The sequence below is a fragment of the Coregonus clupeaformis genome, unplaced genomic scaffold, assembly GCF_020615455.1.
Source record: "Coregonus clupeaformis isolate EN_2021a unplaced genomic scaffold, ASM2061545v1 scaf1149, whole genome shotgun sequence".
NCBI lineage: Eukaryota > Metazoa > Chordata > Actinopteri > Salmoniformes > Salmonidae > Coregonus > Coregonus clupeaformis.
In genome coordinates this window covers 1-23186 of record NW_025534603.1, presented here as the reverse complement: position 1 = coordinate 23186, position 23186 = coordinate 1, and the positions used below count along the sequence as shown (strand labels likewise).

The 23186-nt window shown below is 46.9% G+C and overlaps 1 protein-coding gene across 1 annotated transcript in view; it reads left to right on the top strand.

Annotated features, from left to right (window-relative positions):
• Positions 1 to 13588, top strand: part of LOC121561382 — a 30223-nt gene extending 16635 nt beyond the window's left edge. Inside the window, exons 8-14 of the mRNA XM_045217618.1 lie at positions 1411 to 1500; positions 9166 to 9255; positions 9362 to 9947; positions 10565 to 10675; positions 10773 to 10854; positions 11362 to 11454; positions 12363 to 13588. Of these exons, the coding sequence (XP_045073553.1) occupies positions 1411 to 1500; positions 9166 to 9255; positions 9362 to 9947; positions 10565 to 10675; positions 10773 to 10854; positions 11362 to 11454; positions 12363 to 13588 (2278 nt within the window). The remainder of the gene's footprint in view (positions 1 to 1410; positions 1501 to 9165; positions 9256 to 9361; positions 9948 to 10564; positions 10676 to 10772; positions 10855 to 11361; positions 11455 to 12362) is intronic.
• The last annotated feature ends 9598 nt before the right edge of the window (positions 13589 to 23186 follow it).

Genomic DNA, 23186 nt, shown 5'->3' with positions numbered 1-23186 from the left:
ACCAGTCTCATAAATTGCAGCCCAAATAAATGTTTCACAGAGTTCAAGTAACAGACACATCTCAACATAAACTGTTCAGAGGGGACTGTGTGAATCAGGCCTTCTTTTACATTTTAGTCATTTAGCAGACACTCTTATCCAGAGCGACTTACAGTTAGGGAGTACATACATTTTTCATACTGGCCCCCCGTGGGAATCGAACCCACAACCCTGGCGTTGCAAACGCCATGCTCTACCAACTGAGCTACACGGGGCCCTATGGTCGAATTGCTGCAAAGAAACTACTACTTAATGGACACCAATAATAAGAAGAGACCTGCTTGGGCCAAGAAACACGAGCAATGGACATTAGACCAGTGGAAATGTGTCCTTCGGTCTGGAGTCCAAATAGGAGATTTTTGGTTCCAATCGCCGTGTTTTTGTGAGACGCGGTGTCGGTGAACGGATGATCTCTGCATGTGTATTTCCCACCGTAAAGCATGGAGGAGGAGGTGTTATGGTTTGGGGGTACTTTTCTGGTGATACTGTCTGTGATTTATTTAGAATTCAAGGCACACTTAACCAGCATGGCTACCACAGCATTCTGCAGCGATACGCCATCCCATCTGGTTTGGATTTAGTGGGACTATCATTTGTTTTTCAACAGGACAATGATCCAACACACCTCCAGGCTGTGTAAGGGCTATTTTACCAAGAAGGAGAGTGATGGAGTGCTGCATCAGATGACCTGGCCTCCACAATCCCCTGACCTCAACCCAATTGAGATGGTTTGGGATGAGTCCGACCGCAGAGTGAAGGAAAAGCAGCCAACAAGTGCTCAGCATATGTGGGAACTCCTTCAAGACTGTTAGAAAAGCATTCCAGGTGAAGCTGGTTGAGAGAATGCCAAGAGTATGCAAAGCTGCCATCAAGGCAAAAGGGTGGCTATTTGAAGAATCTCAAATATAAAAAATATTTTGATTTGTTTAACACTTTTTTGGTTACTACATGATTCCATATGTGTTATTTCATAGTTTTGATGTCTTCACTATTATTCTACAAGGTAGAAAATAGTAAAAAATAAAGAATAACCCTTGAATGAGCAGGTGTGTCCAAACTTTTGACTGGTAGTGTACGTACAGGGGTGTAATCCATGGATCCACCTATTACATTAGAGAATAGAGATCTCAGCTTTGTGTGTGTTTTAAAGCTACTAGTCTATCTGTTTAATTCTATTCTTGATTGAGTTTAGTAAGTTGTGCTCTTGCGTTTTATAATAGAATATAATGTTACTGTACAGTTATCGTTTTGGTTATACTGTACGTTTTCTATAACTGACTGACTGAGAAATATACTTCAGTTATTCATTCAGATTGTACTTGTATAATTCTGTGTCTTTGTACATCTTCATTTAAATCCTCCTTTCCACAGTGGTAAACAGGAGAGGGTGTTGTCACCGTGTCTGTCCATGAAGAGTGATCGGTCCATGTACAGTCCCATTAACTTTGGAAAAGATGCCAGGTAAGTGAAGACCAGAAGCTTTCACATGTAGACACCGGTATGGTGCTGGAGGTAATGAATGTGAGGTTAAAGGGGCAATCTGTGATTGCTACATGCATTATTTTACTTTTAAATTAATGATCTATAGCCATTGACTCTTGAAGAATGAAACTTATAAATGCCTCATGATCTTAGTTCAACTGTCGTACCCCATCAGATCCCAACATAGAAGCTTGTTTTACTCCAATGTTTTTAAACAAACACTGTATAGCCTCATAACATGGTTAAATTTTTCATTTTTGATCTCATGGATGGCCAGTCCTGGCATTCATAGCCCCATCCATGAATGTGAGAGTAGTCACAGTTCTCCAACCCCATCCCTAAATTGTTTGCCCAAAGACGGGGTGACCGCTTTCTTGTTGTTTCAACTGCAGATTGTCCCTTTAAAAAGTGGTGGAATTCCCCTAATTTAAAGAGGTGAGATCCAGTGAGTCTATCTGTCCAGGGCCTTATCCACAAAGCATCTCAGAAAAGGTCCTAGGAATCGGGTTAAAACCTGTTTTAAGACAACAACAAAAACCTCCCAGCTCAGAGTAGGTTTTAGGGTGATGTTAAGACACTGCTCAGACTAACTCTGAGCCAGGAGTAAAATCAACTCATAAAATGTTATCTCAGCTGGTAATCACGACAGGTTGAGGTACCGTAAAGGAAAGATAGCGATGATGCTCATTGACATTGTTGCAAATGATGGGGAATAGCCAATCACGATGAGGCATCACCAGCTGTGAATTCTACAGCACGATTCAGACAACCACAGTGAATGTGACTGTACATCAAATGTTAGTTTTTTTTAACCAATTCTGATGGTTGTTAAAAGCGGAAATATGACAATATTACCGTTTTATATGTCACTCCCGTTTAACAAATCTAAATCGCTTTGGCACGGTAGGCATCAAGTCACTTGCCGATTTTAATATTGCATACATCATTTGAAAGATCTATTAATATAAGCCCTAGATGCCTTCAATTGCCCAATTTAGACATATCTTTTAATAACGCGATGTTGCGCTCCAAATGGATAACTTGAAACAAAATGATGTAGGTAATTCAATAATCCAAGGGAAAACGTATTTATTTATTGGCCTAGTGGAGACAGCCTATAGGGAGGAGGTCAGAGATCTGGCCGTGTGGTGCCAGGACAACAACCTCTCCCTCAACGTGACCAAGACAAAGGAGATGATTGTGGACTACAGGAAAAAAAGAGGACTGAGCACGCCCCCATTCTCATCGACGGGCTGTAGTGGAACAGGTTGAGAGCTTCAAGTTCCTTGGTGTCCACATCAATCATGGTCCAAACACACCAAGACAGTCGTGAAGAGGCCGACAAAGCCTATTCCCCTTCAGGAGACTAAAAGATTTGGCATGGGTCCTCAGATCCACAAAAAAATTCTACAGCTGCACCATCAGAAGCATCCTGACTGGTTGCATCACCGCCTGGTATGGCAACTGCTTGGCCTCTGACCGCAAGGCACTACAGAGGGTAGTGCGTACGGCCCAGTACATCACTGGGGAAAAGCTTCCTGCCATCCAGGACCTCTATACCAGGCGGTGTCAGAGGAAGGCCCTAAAAACTGTCAAAGACTCCAACCACCCTAGTCATAGACTGTTCTCTCTGCTACCGCATATATATGCACTGTTGGTTAAGGGCTGTAAGTAAGCATTTCACTGTAATGTCTACACCTGTTGTATTCTCCGTGCTGCTGTGCTGTTTGTTGCTACTTGGCTACCTGCCAAACTATTCACATTTTACTTTTAATAAACGTTTAATCAAACTCTGTGTCTGTGTGTTTATCCCGAGACAGAAGAGTCATTTTCCTGTGCGTTTTTGCTGCCAACTTTACTTTATTTTCCTTTTCTCCATCGCAACTTTTTTCCCTCATTCAACTTTTTCACTCCGGACGCTTTATCTGGACATGGTTCGTCAACATCTTCAACAGCCGAGCTAAGTAGTAACATTAACATGATGTCTTCTAAGTTCAGTCGCTGTACTCATAATATACAGGAGAACGATCGCCTTACGGCGAGAATAGCTGTGCTACAAGCCCAGCTTCAGACGCATTCGTTAGGCAAGGGTAATTTCAGTGTAGGAAAGGAAGAAACAGCGTCTGTGCCACCAGTAAGTACAGATAGTAACGTTAGTATAAATCCCCCGCACAGTCCCCGCAGCCGGACAACTTTCTCATGGCTTCTGGAGGGAAATACTGTTGGAATGCTCAACCGTGTCGCTCATTCAGCCGACAGAAACTTTCAACCGGTTTTCCCCATTATGTAGCGAGTCGGAGTCTAAGTCTGAGTCTTCTCTTGTCTCTACTCCTCCCGTTACGGGGTCTGAGACGCGAAGGCTCCACCATTAGCTCTGACAAATTGAAAACCCTAGTCATTGGCGACTCCATTACCCGCAGTATTAGACTTAAAACGAATCACCCAGCGATCATACACTGTTTACCAGGGGGCAGGGCTACCAGACGTTAAGGCTAATCTAAAGATGGTGCTGGCTAAAGCTAAAACTGTCAGTGTAGAGAGTATAGAGATATTGTTATCCACGTCGCACCAACGATGTTAGGATGAAACAGTCAGAGGTCACCAAGTGCAACATAGCTTCAGCGTTAAATCAGCTAGAAAGATGTGTCGGCATCGAGTAATTGTCTCTGGCCCCCTCCCAGTTAGGGGAGTGACGAGCTCTACAGCAGAGTCTCAGCACTCAATCGCTGGTTGAAAACTGTTTTCTGCCCCTCACAAAAGATAGAATTTGTAGATAATTGGCCCTCTTTCTGGGACTCACCCACAAACAGGACCAAGCCTGACCTGCTGAGGAGTGACGGACTCCATCCTAGCTGGAGGGTGCTCTCATCTTATCTACCAACATAGATAGGGCTCTAACTCCTCTAGCCCCACAGTGAAATGGGGGTGCAGGCCAGGCAGCAGGCTGTTAGCCAACCTGCCAGCTTAGTGGAGTCTGCCAATAGCACAGTCAGTGTAGTCAGCTCAGCCATACCCATTGAGACTGTGTCTGTGCCCTCGACCTAGGTTGGGCAAAACTAAAACATGGCGGTGTTCGCTTTAGCAATCTTATTAGGATAAAGACCTCCTCCATTCCTGCCATTATTGAAAGAGATCGTGATACCCTCACATCTCAAAAATAGGGTTACTTAATGTTAGATCCCTCACTTCAAAGGCAGTCATAGTCAATGAACTAATCACTGATCATAATCTTGATGTGATTGGCCTGACTGAAACTGGCTTAAGCCTGATGAATTTGCTGTGTTAAATGAGGCCTCACCTCCTGGTTACACTAGTGACCATATTCCCCGTGCATCCCGCAAAGGCGGAGGTGTTGCTAACATTTACGATAGCAAATTTCAATTTACAAAAAAAAATGGCGTTTTTGTCTTTTGAGCTTCTAGTCATGAAATCTATGCAGCCTACTCAATCACTTTTTATAGCTACTGTTTACAGGCCTCCTGGGCCATATACAGCGTCCCTCTCTGAGTTTCCTGAATTCCTATCAGACCTTGTAGTCATAGCAGATCATATTCTAATTTTTGGTGATTTTAATATTCACATGGAGAAGTCCACAGACCCACTCCAAAAGTATTTCGGAGCCATCATCGACTCAGTGGGTTTTGTCCAACATGTCTCTGGACCTACTCACTGCCACAGTCATACTCTGGACCTAGTTTTTGTCCCATGGAATAAATGTTGTAGATCTTAATGTTTTTCCACAAAATCCTGGACTATCGGACCACCATTTTATTACGTTTGCAATCGCAACAAATAATCTGCTCAGACCCCAACCAAGGAGCATCAAAAGTCGTGCTATAAATTCTCAGACAACACAAAAATTCCTTGATGCCCTTCCAGACTCCCTTCTGCCTACCCAAGGACGTCAGAGGACAAAAAATCAGTTAACCACTTAACTGAGGAACTCAATTTAACCTTGCGCAATACCCTAGATGCAGTTGCACCCCCTAAAAACGAAAAACATTTGTCATAAGAAACTAGCTCCTGGTATACAGAAAATACCCGAGCTTTGAAGCAAGCTTCCAGGAAATTGGAACGGAAATGGCGCCACACCAAACTGGAAGTCTTCCGACTAGCTTGGAAAGACAGTACCGTGCAGTACCGAAGAGCCCTCACTGCTGCTCGATCATCCTACTTTTCCAACTTAATCGAGGAAAATAAGAACAATCCAAAATTTCTTTTTGATACTGTTGCAAAGCTAACTAAAAGCAGCATTCCCCAAGAGAGGATGGCTTTCACTTCAGCAGTAATACATTCATGAACTTCTTTGAGGAAAAGATCATGACCATTAGAAAGCAAATTACGGACTCCTCTTTGAATCTGCGTATTCCTCCAGGGTTTAGCTGTCCTGGATCGCGCAGACTCTGCGAGGGCCTGGGATCGGGAGAGACACTTAAGTGTTTTAGTACTATATCTCTTGACACAATGATGAAAATAATCATGGCCTCTAAACCTTCAAGCTGCATACTGGATCCTATTCCTACTAAACTGCTGAAGGAGCTGCTTCCTGTGCTTGGCCCTCCTATGTTGAACATAATAAACAGCTCTCTATCCACCGGATGTGTACCAAACTCACTAAAAGTGGCAGTGATAAAGCCTCTCTTGAAAAAACCAAACCTTGACCCGGAAAATATAAAAAACTATCGGCCTATATCGAATCTTCCATTCCTCTCAAAAATTTTAGAAAAAGCTGTTGCGCAGCAACTCACTGCCTTTCTGAAGACAAACAATGTATACGAAATGCTTCAGTCTGGTTTTAGACCCCATCATAGCACTGAGACTGCACTTGTGAAGGTGGTAAATTACCTTTTAATGGCGTCAGACCGAGGCTCTGCATCTGTCCTCGTGCTACTAGACCTTAGTGCTGCCTTTGACACCATCGATCACCACATTCTTTTGGAGAGACTGGAAACCCAAATTGGTCTACACGGACAAGTTCTGGCCTGGTTTAGATCTTACCTGTCGGAAAGATATCAGTTTGTCTCTGTGAATGGTCTGTCCTCCGACAAATCAACTGTACATTTCGGTGTTCCTCAAGGTTCCGTTTTAGGACCACTATTGTTTTCACTATATATTTTACCTCTTGGGGATGTTATTCGAAAACATAATGTTAACTTTCACTGCTATGCGGATGACACACAGCTGTACATTTCAATGAAACATGGTGAAGCCCCAAAATTGCCCTCGCTAGAAGCCTGTGTTTCAGACATAAGGAAGTGGATGGCTGAAAACTTTCTACTTTTTTTAAACTACTTTTAAACTCGGACAAAACAGAGATGCTTGTTCTAGGTCCCAAGAAACAAAGAGATCTTCTGTTAAATCTGACAATTCATCTTGATGGTTGTAAAGTCGTCTCAAATAAAATTGTGAAGGACCTCGGCGTTACTCTTGACCCTGATCTCTCTTTTGACGAACATATCAAGACTGTTTCAAGGACAGCTTTTTCCATCTACGTAACATTGCAAAAATCAGAAATGTTCTGTCCAAAAATGATGCAGAAAAATTAATCCATGCATTTGTTACTTCTAGGTTAGACTACTGCAATGCTCTACTTTCCGGCTACTTCGGATAAAGCACTAAATAAACTTCAGTTAGTGCTAAATACGGCTGCTAGAATCCTGACTAGAACCAAGAAATTTGATCATATTACTCCAGTGCTAGCTTCCCTACACTGGCTTCCTGTTAAGGCAAGGGCTGATTTCAAGGTTTTACTGTTAACCTATAAAGCGTTACATGGGCTTGCTCCTACCTATCTTTCCGAGTTGGTCCTGCCGCACATACCAATACGTACGCTACGGTCACAAGACGCAGGCCTCCTAATTGTCCCTAGAATTTCTAAGCAAACAGCGGGAGGCAGGGCTTTCTCCTATAGATCTCCATTTTTATGGAACAGTCTGCCCTACCCATGTGAGAGACGCAGACTCGGTCTCAACCTTTAAGTCTTTACTGAAGACTTATCTCTTCAGTAGGTCATATGATTGAGTGTAGTCTGGCCCAGGAGTGTGAAGGTGAACGGAAAGGCTCTGGAGCAACGAACAGCCCTTGCTGTCTCTGCCAGGCCGGTTCCCTCTCCACTGGGGTTCTCTGCCTCTAACCCTGTTACAGGGGCTGAGTCACTGGCTTGCTGGTGCTCTTTCATGCCGTCCCTGGGAGGGGTGCGTCACTTGAGTGGGTTGAGTTACTGACGTGATCTTCCTGTCTGGGTTGGCGCTGTGGTGGAGACCTCTGTGGGCTATACTCGGCCTTGTCTCAGGATTGTAAGTTGGTGGTTGAGGATATCCCTCTAGTGGTGCGGGGGCTGTGCTTTGGCAGAGTGGGTGGGGTTATATCCTTCCTGTTTGGCCCTGTCCGGGGGTTTCTTCAGATGGGGCCACAGTGTCTCCGGACCGCTCCTGTCTCAGCCTCCAGTATTTATGCTGCAGTAGTTTATGTGTCGGGGGGCTGGGGTTAGTTGGTTATACCTGGAGTACTTCTCCTGTCTTATCCAGTGTCCTGTGTGAATTTAAGTATGCTCTCTCTAATTCTCTCGTTCTCTCTTTCTCTCTGAGAACCTGAGCCCTAGGACCATACGTCAGGACTACCGGGCATGCTGACACCTTGCTGTCCCCAGTCCGCCTGGCCTTGCTGCTATTCCAGTTTCAACTGTTCTGCCTGCGGTTACGAAACCCCTACCTGTCCCAGACCTGCTGTTTTCAACTCTTAATGATCGGCTATGAAAAGCCAACTGAGAGACCTGAGCCCTAGGACCATACGTCGGGACTACCGGCCGTGGTGACTCCTTGCTGTCCCCAGTCCGCCTGGCCTTGCTGCTATTCCAGTTTCAACTGTTCTGCCTGGTGTTATGGAACCCCTACCTGTCCCAGACCTGCTGTTGTCAACTCTTAATGATCGGCTATGAAAAGCCAACTGAGATTTATTCCTGATTATTATTTGACCATGCTTGTCACTTATGAACATTTTTGAACATCTTGGCATGGTTCTGTTATAATCTCCACCCGGCACAGCCAGAAGAGGACTGGCCACCCCTCATAGCCTGGTTCCTCTCTAGGTTTCTTCCTAGGTTTTGGCCTTTCTAGGGAGTTTTTCCTAGCCACCGTGCTTCTACACCTGCATTACTAGCTGTTTGGGGTTTTAGGCTGGGTTTCTGTACAGCACTTCGAGATATTAGCTGATGTACGAAGGGCTATATAAAATAAAATTGATTGATTGATTGATTGTATTCGGCGCATGTGACCAATAAAATTTGATTTGATTTGATATCATGTGAAATCATTGTCAAAAGCACAAGACTGTTGCATAGTAATAATAGTAATAATAATAGTAATAATAATAATAATAATAGTAGTAATAATAGTAATAATAATAATAATAATAATAATATTAATAATAGTAGTAATAATAGTAATAATAATAATAATAGTAATAATAATAATAGTAATAATATTAATAATAATAGTAATAATAATAGTAATAATAATATAGAAATATCCAGATTATTTATGTTTCTGTCATATAGAAATATCCCAACAGTCAACATGAAAGATGGATAGTTATTAAATCCTGCATATTCACACAATGAAAAAACCCTCCTTGATCTTTCCACAGTGGTAAACAGGAGAGGGTGTGGTCACCGTGTCTGTCCATGAAGAGTGATTGGTCCATGAACATGCCCATTAACTTTGGAAGAGATGCCAGGTAAGTGAAGAACAGCTTCTACATTCCTGTAAATCTGGTAGGTTAGCTCCTGTTATTAATAGTAAATCCTTAAAACAACCACATTTCTCTACCATATTGTGTACAGTGAGCTGACAGCCAGTCTGCTGACAGAGGACCACTTCAGATGCTCAGTGTGTACAGAGGTTCTGGAAAAGCCAGTCTCCATCCCCTGTGGACACAGTTACTGCAGACAGTGCATTGAGACTTACTGGAACCAGCCTGATCAGACAGGAGAGTACGACTGCCCCCAGTGCGGAAAGAGATTCAGAACACGTCCTGACCTCCTCACTAACTCAGCCTTGGAGAAGGTGATTGGGAAACTCCACCAGGCAGGGTTCAAGGTCCCTGCTCTTCCCAGTCACTGCTACGCTGGACCTGGAGATGTGGCCTGTGATCTCTGCACTGAGAAACAGCTCAAAGCTGTGAAGTCCTGTCTGACCTGCGCCGCCTCCTACTGCGAGAGTCACGTCAGGCATCACTACACCGTAGCAGCTCTGCAGAGACACACCCTGGTGGAGGTGACTGGACACCTGGACCAGAAACTGTGCCAGCTGCACCACAGAGCTCTGGAGGTCTTCTGTAAGACAGACCAGGTCTCTGTGTGTCTTCTGTGTGTCTTGCAAGACCACAGAAGCCATGATGTCATAAAGAATGAGAGAGATACTGATGAGGTGAGTGTGTCTATAGTCTGGACTAGTGTGTGGTTGATACTGATGAGGTGGGTGTGTCTATAGTCTGGACTAGTGTGTGGTTGATACTGATGAGGTGGGTGTGTCTATAGTCTGGACTAGTGTGTGGTTGATACTGATGAGGTGGGTGTGTCTATAGTCTGGACTAGTGTGTGGTTGATACTGATGAGGTGGGTGTGTCTATAGTCTGGACTAGTGTGTGGTTGATACTGATGAGGTGGGTGTGTCTATAGTCTGGACTAGTGTGTGGTTGATACTGATGAGGTGGGTGTGTCTATAGTCTGGACTAGTGTGTGGTTGATACTGATGAGGTGGGTGTGTCTATAGTCTGGACTAGTGTGTGGTTGATACTGATGAGGTGGGTGTGTCTATAGTCTGGACTAGTGTTGACAAACGTTGTATGATTGTGGGCTTTACAGAATGTCCCTTTTAATCTCCATTAGGATGTAGCATTAGTCCATATTAAGGAAAAACAGTCCCATTTTACATGTTGTTTCCTATGCTGTTCTAGTTTAGCAGAATCTGGAAGTATAACACATTGCCCCCTGAGCTTCTGTACTGCATTATATTACTTTAATGATCAATTCTCTTCTGTCAAGGCAAAAACCACAAATCAACACGAACAGGCTGCGTTGAGATTGGAAGCAATATTACAGAGCGATGTCCAACAAAAGAAAACAGAACTAACCAACACGATCCAACTGGAACAGGTGCTGTATTATGTCAGCAACTTCCTAGATCTGTCGGATTCCCCCTGGTGTTTGGAATTATCCCAACTCTTTTCTCATCATGTTATTTGTCCCTCAGATTTTAGAGAAAAAAGCTACCTGGGAACTGACCTATCATGCAAAACATTTCTACAGAGGCTTTGAGGATGTTCTTAACAATGGTGAGTTATATTACTGCTGAATGACTACCTTTTAATGACTTGTACCACAACACGAGGATGTTCTTACCAAAGGTGAGTGATATTACTGCTGAATGACTACATTTAATGACCTGTACCACAACACGAGGATGTTCTTACCAAAGGTGAGTGATATTACTGCTGAATGACTACCTTTAATGACCTGTACCACAACATGAGGATGTTCTTACCAAAGGTGAGTGATATTACTGCTGAATGACTACCTTTAATGACCTGTACCACAACACGAGGATGTTCTTACCAAAGGTGAGTGATATTACTGCTGAATGACTACCTTTAATGACCTGTACCACAACACGAGGATGTTCTTACCAAAGGTGAGTGATATTACTGCTGAATGACTACCTTTAATGACCTGTACCACAACACGAGGATGTTCTTACCAAAGGTGAGTGATATTACTGCTGAATGACTACCTTTAATGACCTGTACCACAACATGTTATCGTGTGTTTCCTGTGATCGTCAGACTGGACAGCAGACAGTGTTGTGGTGGCTGCCCTCGGTCGTCCCATAGATCTTGGGATGTTGTATGACTGCCGTAATGACTCGTATTGTTCAGGTACCGTATGTTTTTCCAGTTTTAAAGACTTCAAAGTATTGTGGGTGTATTTATAGTATCTACTGCTGAGGTATAGTGTATTTTAGGGGACCGAGTGGCGCAGCGGTCTAAGGCACTGCATTGCAGTGCTAAAGGTGTCACTACAGACCCGGGTTCGATCCCGCGCTGTACCACAACCGGCCCTGATCGGGAGTCCCATAGGGCGGCGCACAATTGGCCCAGCGTCCTCCGGGTTAGGGGAGGGTTTGGCCGGGGTAGGACGTCATTGGCCCAGCGTCCTCCGGGTTAGGGGAGGGTTTGGCCGGGGTAGGACGTCATTGGCCCAGCGTCCTCCGGGTTAGGGGAGGGTTTGGCCGGGGTAGGACGTCATTGGCCCAGCGTCCTCCGGGTTAGGGGAGGGTTTGGCCGGGGTAGGACGTCATTGGCCCAGCGTCCTCCGGGTTAGGGGGGGTTTGGCTGGGTAGGACGTCATTGGCCCAGCTTCCTCCGGGGTTAGGGAGGGTTTGGCGGGGTAGGACGTCATTGGCCCAGCGTCCTCCGGGTTAGGGAGGGTTTTGGCCGGGGGTAGAACGTCATTGGCCCAGCGTCCTCCGGGTTAGGGAGGGTTTGGCCGGGGTAGGACGTCATTGGCCCAGCGTCCTCCGGGTTAGGGGAGGGTTTGGCCCAGCGTCCTCCGGGTTAGGGGAGGGTTTGGCCGGGGTAGGACGTCATTGGGGCAAGCAGGTTCATTTGAGGATTTGCTGGTTTAAGCTGTGACTCAAAATATTACAAGTAATTGGTCTTATCAGAGTGGTGGTTGTAACATTTAAAGTTATTAAATTATTTCATAACCTCCTTTTACCCAAGTAATAATAAATAATTTAAAAGTCTAAAATTCTTAAGATAATTAAAGTTTCTTATTTCCTTAGATTTGTTTCTGTGGAACAACAAGACCATTGCTTCAATGCAACTGTCCCTCCCTCGGCCTCACACAGAGGTGAAGTGTGTTGAAGGAGACTCCCTACAGGATAGGTTCAGGGCTCTGGATGTGACCACTCCTCTGAGAGCCAGTGTCTTGTCTGGACTGGTGGAGGTCGGTGGTGCTGCTGGATACCTGAACCATCCTGTTCAGTCCACACTGCAGGACCGGGTCACTCTACACTACAGAACCACTACCAGACTGGACATGCTCAGTCCCAGGGTGCTTCAGGAGGAGACAGACGGAACACAACACAAGGCAACACATGTGGTGATGGCTGTTCTCTACGGAGCTCAAGCATTCTTTATCTTTGACAGCAAACACATCAGCGGACAACAAAGTGGTGCAGGAGAGGCAGATATGCACGGTGTTGTGAAGAAGATGATGCCGTCCTTCAGTGCAGATCATATATTTTCCAGCTTGAGTGACACTGAGAAACTAAACAGTTGCTTGTATCAGTGTACTCTCCACAGTGATGTAGACCATGTCAATGGCTCCATGACTTATAACAAAGCTTTGAAAGTCTATGAAACTCTCCCGAAGCACCTTGGACAGCATGGAGAGAAAGCGGTGGCTCTGTACGCCTGGCTCTATCCTCTGAAGAATCTGGGACATTCAGTTGAAATCCGATATTTCACAAAGGCAGAGTGTGTGCTGGACCATCTGAGGCAGGCCACCATGATATGTCAGGAGATGATGACAGACTTGACCAATGGTCGTGTGATGAAATGGTTTCCTGATCTGAAGTCTAGACTGTCTAGATTATCAGAGCTGCTGCAGAAGTACCAGTCAGGGTTCAGGAGCGGGCTGGCCATGGCATTAAAGACCATGAGAGAGAGTGACGGGGTGGATGAAAGCAGACTGAGAGACATTCTCCAGAACCATGACCAGTCACCGTTCTGTCCTCAGTCCATTAACCTGTGGCTAAACAACAAGGCAGCGGAGGTGAAGGCTCTGAATGTCTGTAAAACAAGAAACATCCCCATAATGAAATCTCAGGAAGAGCTGGACAGCGTCCTCATATCCTCAAAGGACAGGCTGCTGTGCTTCACTCTCCACCTCCCCTGCAGGATGAATATCCATTCCTCTCCACCATGGAGCAGCACACACAAGAGAACCAAACTGATCTCACTGGACAGCAGGAGACACAGCGACCATTCAAACCTCCAGATTTAACTCAGAAAATACAGTCTGACCTCCGCTTGTTCACCAAATCCTATGAAGACAGAAGAGATGGAGAGTGTATCAAGTTCATTGCAGCAGTTATACCAGATATCAGTGTTCCTGGATCCTCCATTCGTCTGTATCAACAAGGCAGTCTCATCGCCACCAACTTCCAGCTGGGATTAAAACCTGATCCAGTCCAGGTAGCAGAGATAAAACAGAGCTGTGTCATCCTGAAGTTTCCCCAGTCAACCATCAGGAGACCTGAGAGGTACAGAGTAGAGTACAGAGTCGTGACCACTGGTGTTATTAAGGCTAGAGAACGACCATGGAATGAGGTAGTCACCCCGGCTCCTGCAGAAACCTGCGTAGTACCAGGTTTGAAACCATGCACACGGTACCAGATCAGGTACTCTGTCATAGAGCACTCTGGTATGAGTGACTTCAGCAAGGTCATTGAGGTCAAGACCCTGAGATCCCCACCTGAACATCTGGATGTGAGCCGGCTGCTGAACGAAACCAATGGAACCGTCCAAAGTGACTTGGTTCCAGGCTGAGTGTGAAGATAGTGCCCTGTACTCCACTACAAAGTAGACTATAAAGAGGCAGGACTGGAGGGCTGGTCTACCATGGTGACACCTGAGTGTTACTGTGATGTAACTCTGGACCTCAGTACCTGCTACCGAAATCAGAGTATCAGCTGTCTATGGAGAAGGAGACACCAGTGAAACCACCAGAGAGACAGATGTCCCAGTCTATGGTGAGCTACATCAAGTTAATATAACTAGATATGCATCTGAATAACATTTAATTCATAACTTTTTAACAAAAGTCTAGCTATCAAAAATAATTGGCCGAGTCTCACCACAAAGTTTGGGAACCCCTGCCACATAGTCCAAACCACTTGAGCTAATACTCAGTTGTTTGTTTTTGTTGTCAGAAGACATTCTGCGGTAGCCTATAGGTTAAGAGCGTTGAACCAGTGAGCATTGGACCAGTAACCGAAAGGTTGCTGGTTCAAATCCCCGAGCTGACTAGGTGAAAAAATATGTCAATGTGCCCTTGAGCAAGGCACTTAGCCCTAATTGCTCATGTAAGTCGCTCTGGATAAGAGTAACTTCATACTGTATGCTTTATTTTGTAAGCATTAACACAGGACAGATTGTGCCGCCTCAACGTCACTCTTCTATGTGACGTAGGGGCACATCAAAATTCAGAAGAGTGGTGGGGGGTACTTTAATGTCAGAAGATAACCGCACTCTCCCGACCAAAAAAAGTATATATTTTTAGCGGAAAATTGTAGTTTTCAGAGGGAAATTCTCACCCCCCAAAAAATGTGGGATCCGTTTTAGAAGCGCTTTGCCAGGGAAAAACCGCACCTCATCTGTGTGAGTAGGCACGAGGCCGACCAACTTCAACCGATGCGGTGCGGTAAGTATTATATGTGATTTTGATCTGCCCCCTACGTCACATAGAAGAGTGACGTTGGAGGCGGCTTATAGTAGAGAAATTATCTGGAAACAGCTCTGGTGGACATTCCTGCAGTCATCATGCCAACTGTACGCTCCCCTCAAAACTTAAGACATCTGTGGTATTGTGTTGTGTGACAAAACTGCACATTTTAGAGTGGCCTTGTATTGTCCCCAGCACAAGGTGCACTGTGTAATGATCATACTGTTTAATCAGCTTCTTGATATGCCACACCTGTCAGGTGGATGGATTATCTTGACATAGGAGAAATGCTCACTAACAGGGATGTAAACACATTTGTGAACAAAATTTGAGAGAAATAAGCTTTTTGTGCGTATGGAACATTTCTGGGATCTTTTATTTCAGCTCATTAAACATGGGACCAGCACTTTACATGTTGCGTTTATGTTTTTGTTAAGTGTAATTAAGACTAACAGTCTTACAATAATCAGTTTCTGCCACCACCAACAAGGTATTTGGGAGAATTTGAGTGTTCAGTTATGACACAGGGAAAAGGGTCGGTCCTGGGGTCCTGGTGTTGGAGCTTTCGGCCGAAGAAGGCCCTCGTCGGAGCTCAAACATAGGCCATCTCTCTCAGTTCGTTCAGTCCTCTCAGGTGATTCTTCTGTTTGAGTAGGATAGTGCAAGTCAAAGTTGCGTAGGTTTCTCATAGCTCATTGTTTTGTTTCCAAGGAGAGAGATCATTGAACCTTCAAGGCGTGACCTACACCTCACGAAGATCTGATCTAATGAGTCTTAGTAAGGAGGAGACTCACAGAAGGCGGGCTCAAATGGCCGGTCTGTGTCATTGGCCCAGTTGATTGTAAGAATTCAGCATAGCAATGCTCAAATTATATAAACCTGAGACTTAATCACAAGTGTTCACAGCATGTTTAAAAGGTGTTTTGAATAAGAAAACTATCTCTAGGATAAAGTACATAATCTGGGGAGTGCAAACGGACCATGATAAAGTCCATACATTTTATGTTACAGCAAAATCCACATTATACCTTTTAATAACATGGACAAAGAGGAAAAGTATCACAATGTATATTCTGTTTTCAACATGTCATGAGACCAATACAGAAAATTATCTTTCAATACACGTCTCTTGGCGCCCTCTTCCCTCTTTAAGGATAGTGAGGGAAGAACAGTTCCTTTCTCTTTCAATACACGTCTCTTGGCGCTCAAAAAGCCTGACTGTTCATTTCCCCAGTAACCCATGCAGCTCACTAGACGGTCTTTGTCTGCTGGCCCTCCTCAGGACTATTCATACATGTGAGTCGTAAAGAGGTCTGCTTGACTGTCTCCTGACACCCAGTCGTGCATTCAGAGTCGTAAAATGATGGTGGGGAGGAGCAGTTTGTTTGTTCTGTGATGGGTTGAAAGGGGGCTGTCAATTACAAACTGTAAGGCTTACCTGTGGAAAGAACTGACTAAGGCTGGACTGAGAACTGACAAAATCCTGAGTCAAGTCTACAACGGAGCCTCTGTGATGTCAGGGAATCCCGGGGAGTGCATAAACTCCTACAGGAGAAATTGGGTAGAGACTAGGCCTACCTTGTTAAAAAAGAGACATGCGCTTAGTGATGCATTTATGATAGGTCTAAACCCTGTCAGTCATAATTACTTGAGCCATATTGAATTAAATTTAACAATACAATTATTTTTTTAGGATTTTTGTTTTGTTTTTATGGGCTAAATATCTTACATAAGTGTTTAGCAAAAGACTCTTGCCCAACGTCAATTAGGGTGGTCAATGGGGCAATGACTATCAATATCGGCGATATTGTAGACTACATCATCATATGAAGAGGAATTATTTGGTAAATTAATGATTTGCTGAACACTGTCAAGGCATAAGGGCAAGCACATCCTGCTTCTCAATAAATGCCTTCAACCAGTGAATCATATAAAACAAATTAGAGAAGACCACTCTAATTCTATAATTGCACCCCATGTTTCATAATGTTGTCATGGAAATTATAAATGTTTCAACTACCAATCAGCAACTCCACCATAAATCCAGCTGCATATTGAACGTTGAGCTTGCCGAAAAGCCAGTCTATTTAGCTAATGACAGGAGTGACCAAATCAAATCAAATCGAATTTTATTGGCCACATGCGTCGAATACAACAGGTGCAGACATTACAGTGAACCAGGAGTGGAATGATACTTTGTATCTATAGTGTATGTGGACACCCCTTCAAATTAGTGGATTCGACTATTTCAGCCACACCCGTTGCTGACAGGCGTATAAAATCGAGCACACGCCATGCCGATCTCCACAGACAAACATTGGTTGGCAGTAGAATGGCCTTACTGAAGAGCTCAGTGACTTTCAACGTGGCACCGTCATAGGATGTCACCTTTCCAACAAGTCAGTTCGTCAAATTTCTGCCCTGCTAGAGCTGCCCCGGTCAACTGTATGTGCTGTTTATTGTGAAGTGGAAACGTCTAGGAGCAACAAAGGCTCAGCCGCGAAGTGGTAGGCCACACAAGCTCACAGAACGGGACCGACGAGTGCTGAAGCACGTAGTGCGTAAAAATCGTCTGTCTCGGTTGCAACACTCACTACCGAGTTCCAAACTGCCTATGGAAGCAACGTCAGCACAAGAACTGTTCATCGGGAGCTTCATGAAATGGGTTTCCACAAGCCTAAGATCACCATGCGCAATGCCAAATGTCGGCTGGAGTGGTGTAAAGCTCGCCGCCATTGGACTCTGGAGCAGTGGAAAATGCTTTCTCTGAAGTGATGAATCACGCTTCACCATCGGGCAGTCCGACGAATGAATCTGGGTTTGGCAGATGCCAGGAGATAGCTACCTGCCCCAATGTATAGTGCCAGCTGTAAAGTTTGGTGGAGGAGGAATAATGGTCTGGTGCTGTTTTTTCATGGTTCAGGCTCCTTAGTTCCAGTGAGGGAAATCTTAACGCTACAGCATACAATTACATTCTAGATGATTCTGTGCTTCCAAGTTTGTGGCAACAGTTTGGGAAGGCCCTTTCCTGTTTTCAGCATGATTATGCCTCGTGCACAAAGCGAGGTTCATACAGAAATGGTTTGTCGGATCAGTGTGGAAGAACTTGAATGGCACAGAGCCCTGATCTGTCAGTGTTGATGTGGATGCGGTTGAGGAGTCAGACGCGGGACGCATAGGCTGAGTCAAACAAGACTTTACTAACAACAAAACAAGGAGGCGGCGACAACGCAACACAGTGCGTCACAATAAACAAAGTCCAGAGTACTGCACAGGTGACACCAACGGACAGGCGGACAATAACACACAAACTAACGAAAACAACACAGGAAACTTATTGGGCACATAATCAGACACAAACGGACACAGGTGTAACAGACAGACCCAACCAAACGAACATCGAAACATTCAACGGTGGCAGCTAGTACTCCGGGACGACGAACGCCGAAGCCTGCCCGAGCAAGGAGGAGGAGCAGTCTCGGCAGAATCGTGACAGTACCCCCCTTGACGCCGGCTCCAGCCGTGCGCCGACTCCGGCCTCGGGGGCACCAGGAGGACGCGCGAGCCGGGCGCGTGGGATGACCACGGTGGAACTCAGTCAGAGGGATGGATCTAGGATATCCCTCCCTAGGCACCAGCACCGTTCCTCCGGGCCGTACCCCTCCCACTCCACGAGATACTGGAGACCCCCATCCGGCGTCTCGAGTCCAAGATGGTCCGGACTGTACGTCGGAGCTCCTCGAAGAGACACATGGAACGAGGGGTTAATATTCTTATACTCAATAGGCAGTTGTAACCTGTAACACACCTCGTTCAATCTCCTCAGGACTTTAAAAGGCCCCACAAACCGCCGGACCCAGCTTCCGGCAGGGCAGGCGAGGGCAGATTCAGTCGAGAGCCAGACTTCGATCTCCGGTGCGTACACGGTCCCTCACTGCGGTGGCGATCGCACTCGCCTTCTGTCGACGGATGGCCCGCTGCAGATGGACATGTGCAGCGTTCCACGTCTCCTCCGAGCGCCGAATCCACTCATCCACCGCAGGAGCCTCGATCTGGCTCTGGTGCCATGGTGCCAGAACCGGCTGATACCCTAACACACACTGGAAAGGGGTTAGATTGGTGGAGGAGTGGCGGAGAGAGTTCTGTGCCATCTCTGCCCAGGGATATACCTTGACCACTCCTCCGGCCCGGCCCCTGGCAATAGGACCTCAGAAACCTACCCACATCCTGGTTGACTCGTTCTACCTGCCCATTGCTCTCTGGGTGGTAACCCGAGGTAAGGCTCACCGAGACCCCCAAGTGTTCCATGAACGCCCCCCAGACTCTGGAGGTGAACTGGGGACCTCGGTCAGACACTATATCCTCGGGAACCCCATAGTGCCGGAAGACGTGGGTAAATAGGGCCTCAGCGGTCTGTAGGGCAGTAGGGAGACCCGGCATTGGGAGAGACGACAGGCCTTGGAAAACCGATCCACACGACCAAAATGGTGGTATTCCCCTGGGAGGGGGGAAGGTCGGTCACAAAATCCACCGAGAGGTGGGACCATGGTCGTTGTGGAACGGGCAGGGGATGTAACTTCCCCCTGGGCAGGTGTCTAGGCGCCTTACACTGGGGCGCACACCGAGCAGGAGGAGACATAAACCCTCACATCCCTAGCTAATGTTGGCCACCAGTATTTCACGCTAAGGCAGTGCACTGTCCGGCCAATACCTGGATGTCCAGAGGAGGGTGATGTAAGAGCCCATAAGTAAGCGATCACGAACCTCGAGCGGAACGTACGTCCGCCCCACAGGACACTCTGGGAGAGGGTCGTGCCGTACGCCCGCTCGATCTCCCATCGACCTCCCACACCACGGAGCCACCAGACAAGACTCCGGCAGTATGGAAGTAGGCTCAATGAACCTCTCCTCTGTGTCATACCGCCGGGTCAGGCGTCTGCCTTACCGTTCTGGGACCCTGGGATGTACGTGATCTTAAAAACAAACCGGGTCAGGAACATGTTCCACCTAGCCTGACGAGGGTTTAATCTCCTAGCTGCCCGCATGTACTCCAGGTTACGGTGGTCAGTCAGAATGAGGAAAGGGTGTTGAGCCCCCTCAGGCCAATGCCTCCACACCTTTAGGGCCTGAACCACGGCTAACAGCTCCCTGTCCCCTACGTCATAATTTCGCTCCGCCGGGCTGAGCTTCTTAGAATAGAACGCACAGGGGCGGAGTTTAGGTGGCGTGCCGGACCGTTGCGACAGAACTGCCCCAATACCGGCCTCTGACGCGTCTACCTCAACTTGGAATGGTAAAGCGGGGTCAGGATGCGCCAGCACCCGGAGCCGAAGTGAACAGGTTCTTCAGTTTAACAATGCCCTGTCCGCTTCAGCTGACCACTGCAAAGCACCGGGCCCCCCTTCAGCAGGGATGTAATGGGAGCTGCCACCTGTCCAAAGCCCCGGATAAACCCTCCGTAGTAATTAGCAAAACCCCAAAACTGCTGCACCTCTTTTACAGTGGTTTGAGTTTGCCAATTCGCCACGGCTGACACACGGTCAACCTCTATCTTCACACCAGACGCGACAATCGATAACCCAAAAAAGGAGATGGACTCCTGGAAAAACAAGCATTTCTCTGCCTTGACATACAAGTCATGCTCCAACAGCCTCCCCTCAACATTCGCGCACCAGGCTACATGCTCGCTCGTGTAGAAGAGTACACTAGGATGTCGTCGATGTACACTACCACACCCTGCCCATGTCATGTCCCGGAAAATCTCGTCCACAAAGGATTGGAAGACTGAAGGAGCGATTCATTAACCCATATGGCATGCGATCGAGATACTCGTAATGACCCGAGGTGGTGCTAAATGCTGTTTTCCATTCATCTCTCCTAATTCGCACCAGATTGTACGCGCTCCTGAGATCCAACTTTGTGAAGAACCGCGTCCGCGTAATGACTCAGTCATAGTCGCAATCAGAGGAAGAGGATAACTGTACTTAACCGTGATCTGATTGAGACTACGGTAATCAATACACGGGCGCAAACCCCCCGTCCTTCTTCTTCACAAAGAAGAAACTCGAGGAAACAGGGGAAAGTGGAGGACCGATGTATCCCTGTTCCAAGGACTCGGCTATGTAAGTCTCCACAGCCGCTGTCTCCTCTTGAGACGGGGATACACACGGCTCATGGAAGTGCCGCTCCTGTTTGGAGATCTATCGCACAATCCCCTGTGAGGTGGCAACCGTGTTGCCCCTAGTCTTACTAAACACAAGTGCACAAATCCTCATATTCAGGGGGAATGCGCATTGCGGTAGCACTTGGTTCGGACTCTCCAACGAGGTCACCTCACGGAAACACTAGACATCTCCCTACACACTGGGCAGACCACTCCATAAGAGCCCTCTGTTGCCACGCATATGGTAGGATCATGGCTAACCAGGGAAGCCCCAGCACCGTACAGGATACGAGGAGAGTCGAACAGATAAAACTGAATGATCTCCTCATGACCCCCTGCGTAGTCATCTTAAGTGGTGCTGTGACTCTCTCTAATCAACCCCGACCCCTAGCGGCCGGCTGTCTAGGGCATGAACAGGAAGGGGGCTTCCACCGGCCGAAGGGGAATTCCTAACCTAGAACAAAATTCACGATCAACAAAATTCCCAGCTGCGCCTGAATCTACTAGCGCCTTATGCTGGGAATGAGGTTCTCCCACCTGTGGAAATCTCACAGGTATACACAGGTGACCAACAGGGAAATCTCTGGGTAAGTTGGGCGCCTACTCACCTGAAATGAATCCCCAGTGTGTGACCTGTTGTCCCCTCTCCCAGGAGCCCTCCCCAGCACCTAGCCGCAGGTATGCCCTCCACGGCCACAGTTGGTTCCAGGGGCCGGCCCCCTCCCGGGTTCTCTCTCCTCCTCTCCCTACCATGCCCCCGAGCTCAGTGGGAATCGGCTCGGAGGTGCTGGAGGATAGAAATAACCCGACCCCCATTCGGACACGTCCGCGGGTAGCCAGCAGAGTGTCGAGGCAGTTGGACATGTCCACCAACTGGTCGAAAGATAGGTTGGGGTCCCTGCAGGCGCCAGCTCACGTTGACGTCCTCTCGTAGGCTGCATCGATAGTGGTCGATGAGGCCCTCATTTTCCACCCGCATCCGCCGCTGGGAGTCGAACTCCCAACAACTCCTGTCCTCCTCTTCCCCTGCCGGAGGGGGGAGGTGGAACAGAGCGCTCCCCGCCCCTTCCTCAGGTGGATCGGCTGATCCGTTCCTCCAGCGACTTGAGTGCCTTCGCTGCTCCATGCTACCTCCCTTACTTGTGTTATTCTGTCAGTGTGGTACGTTTGCAGTTGAGGAGTCAACCCTTGGACGCATAGGCTGAGTCAAGGCAAACTTTACTACCTTAACATACAATTACCTCAAAACAAGGAGGCGGCGGCAACGCAACACAGTGCGTCACAATAAACAAAAGTCCAGAGTACTGCACAGGTGACACCCGCGGACAGGCACAATAACACACAAACTAACGAAAACAACACAGAAAACTTATAGGAGCACATAATCAGACACAAGCGGACACAGGTGTAACAGACGGAGCCAACCCACGCAACTTGAAACATTCAGCGGTGGCAGCTAGTACCTCCCGGGGCAGCGAGCGCGAAGCCTGCCCGAGCAAGGAGGAGGAGCAGCCTCGGCAGAATCCCGTACATGATCTCAGCACCATCGGAGCACCTTTTTGGATGGGTTGGAACCCCACTGCGAGCCAGGCCTGTCGCCCAACATCAGTGCCCAACCTCACTAATGCTCTTGTGGCTGAATGGAATCAAGTCCCAGTAGCAATGTTCCAACATCCTAGTGAAGCCTTCCCAGAAGAGTGGAGGCTGTTATAGCAGCAAAGGGGGGAACCAACTACATAATAACACCCATGATTTTGGAATGAGATGAGCGGGGTGTCCACATACTTTTAGTCATGTAGTGTATATAAAACAGACTGTACCAACTAGACCAGGAGTGGAATGTTAGCTAAACGACTGTACCAACTAACCATGGAGTGGAATGTTAGCTAAACAGACTGGGTACCCAGACTAGACCAAGGAGTGGAATGTTAGCTAAACAGACTGTACCCAACTAACCAAGGAGTGGAATGTTAGCTAAACAGACTGGTACCCAGA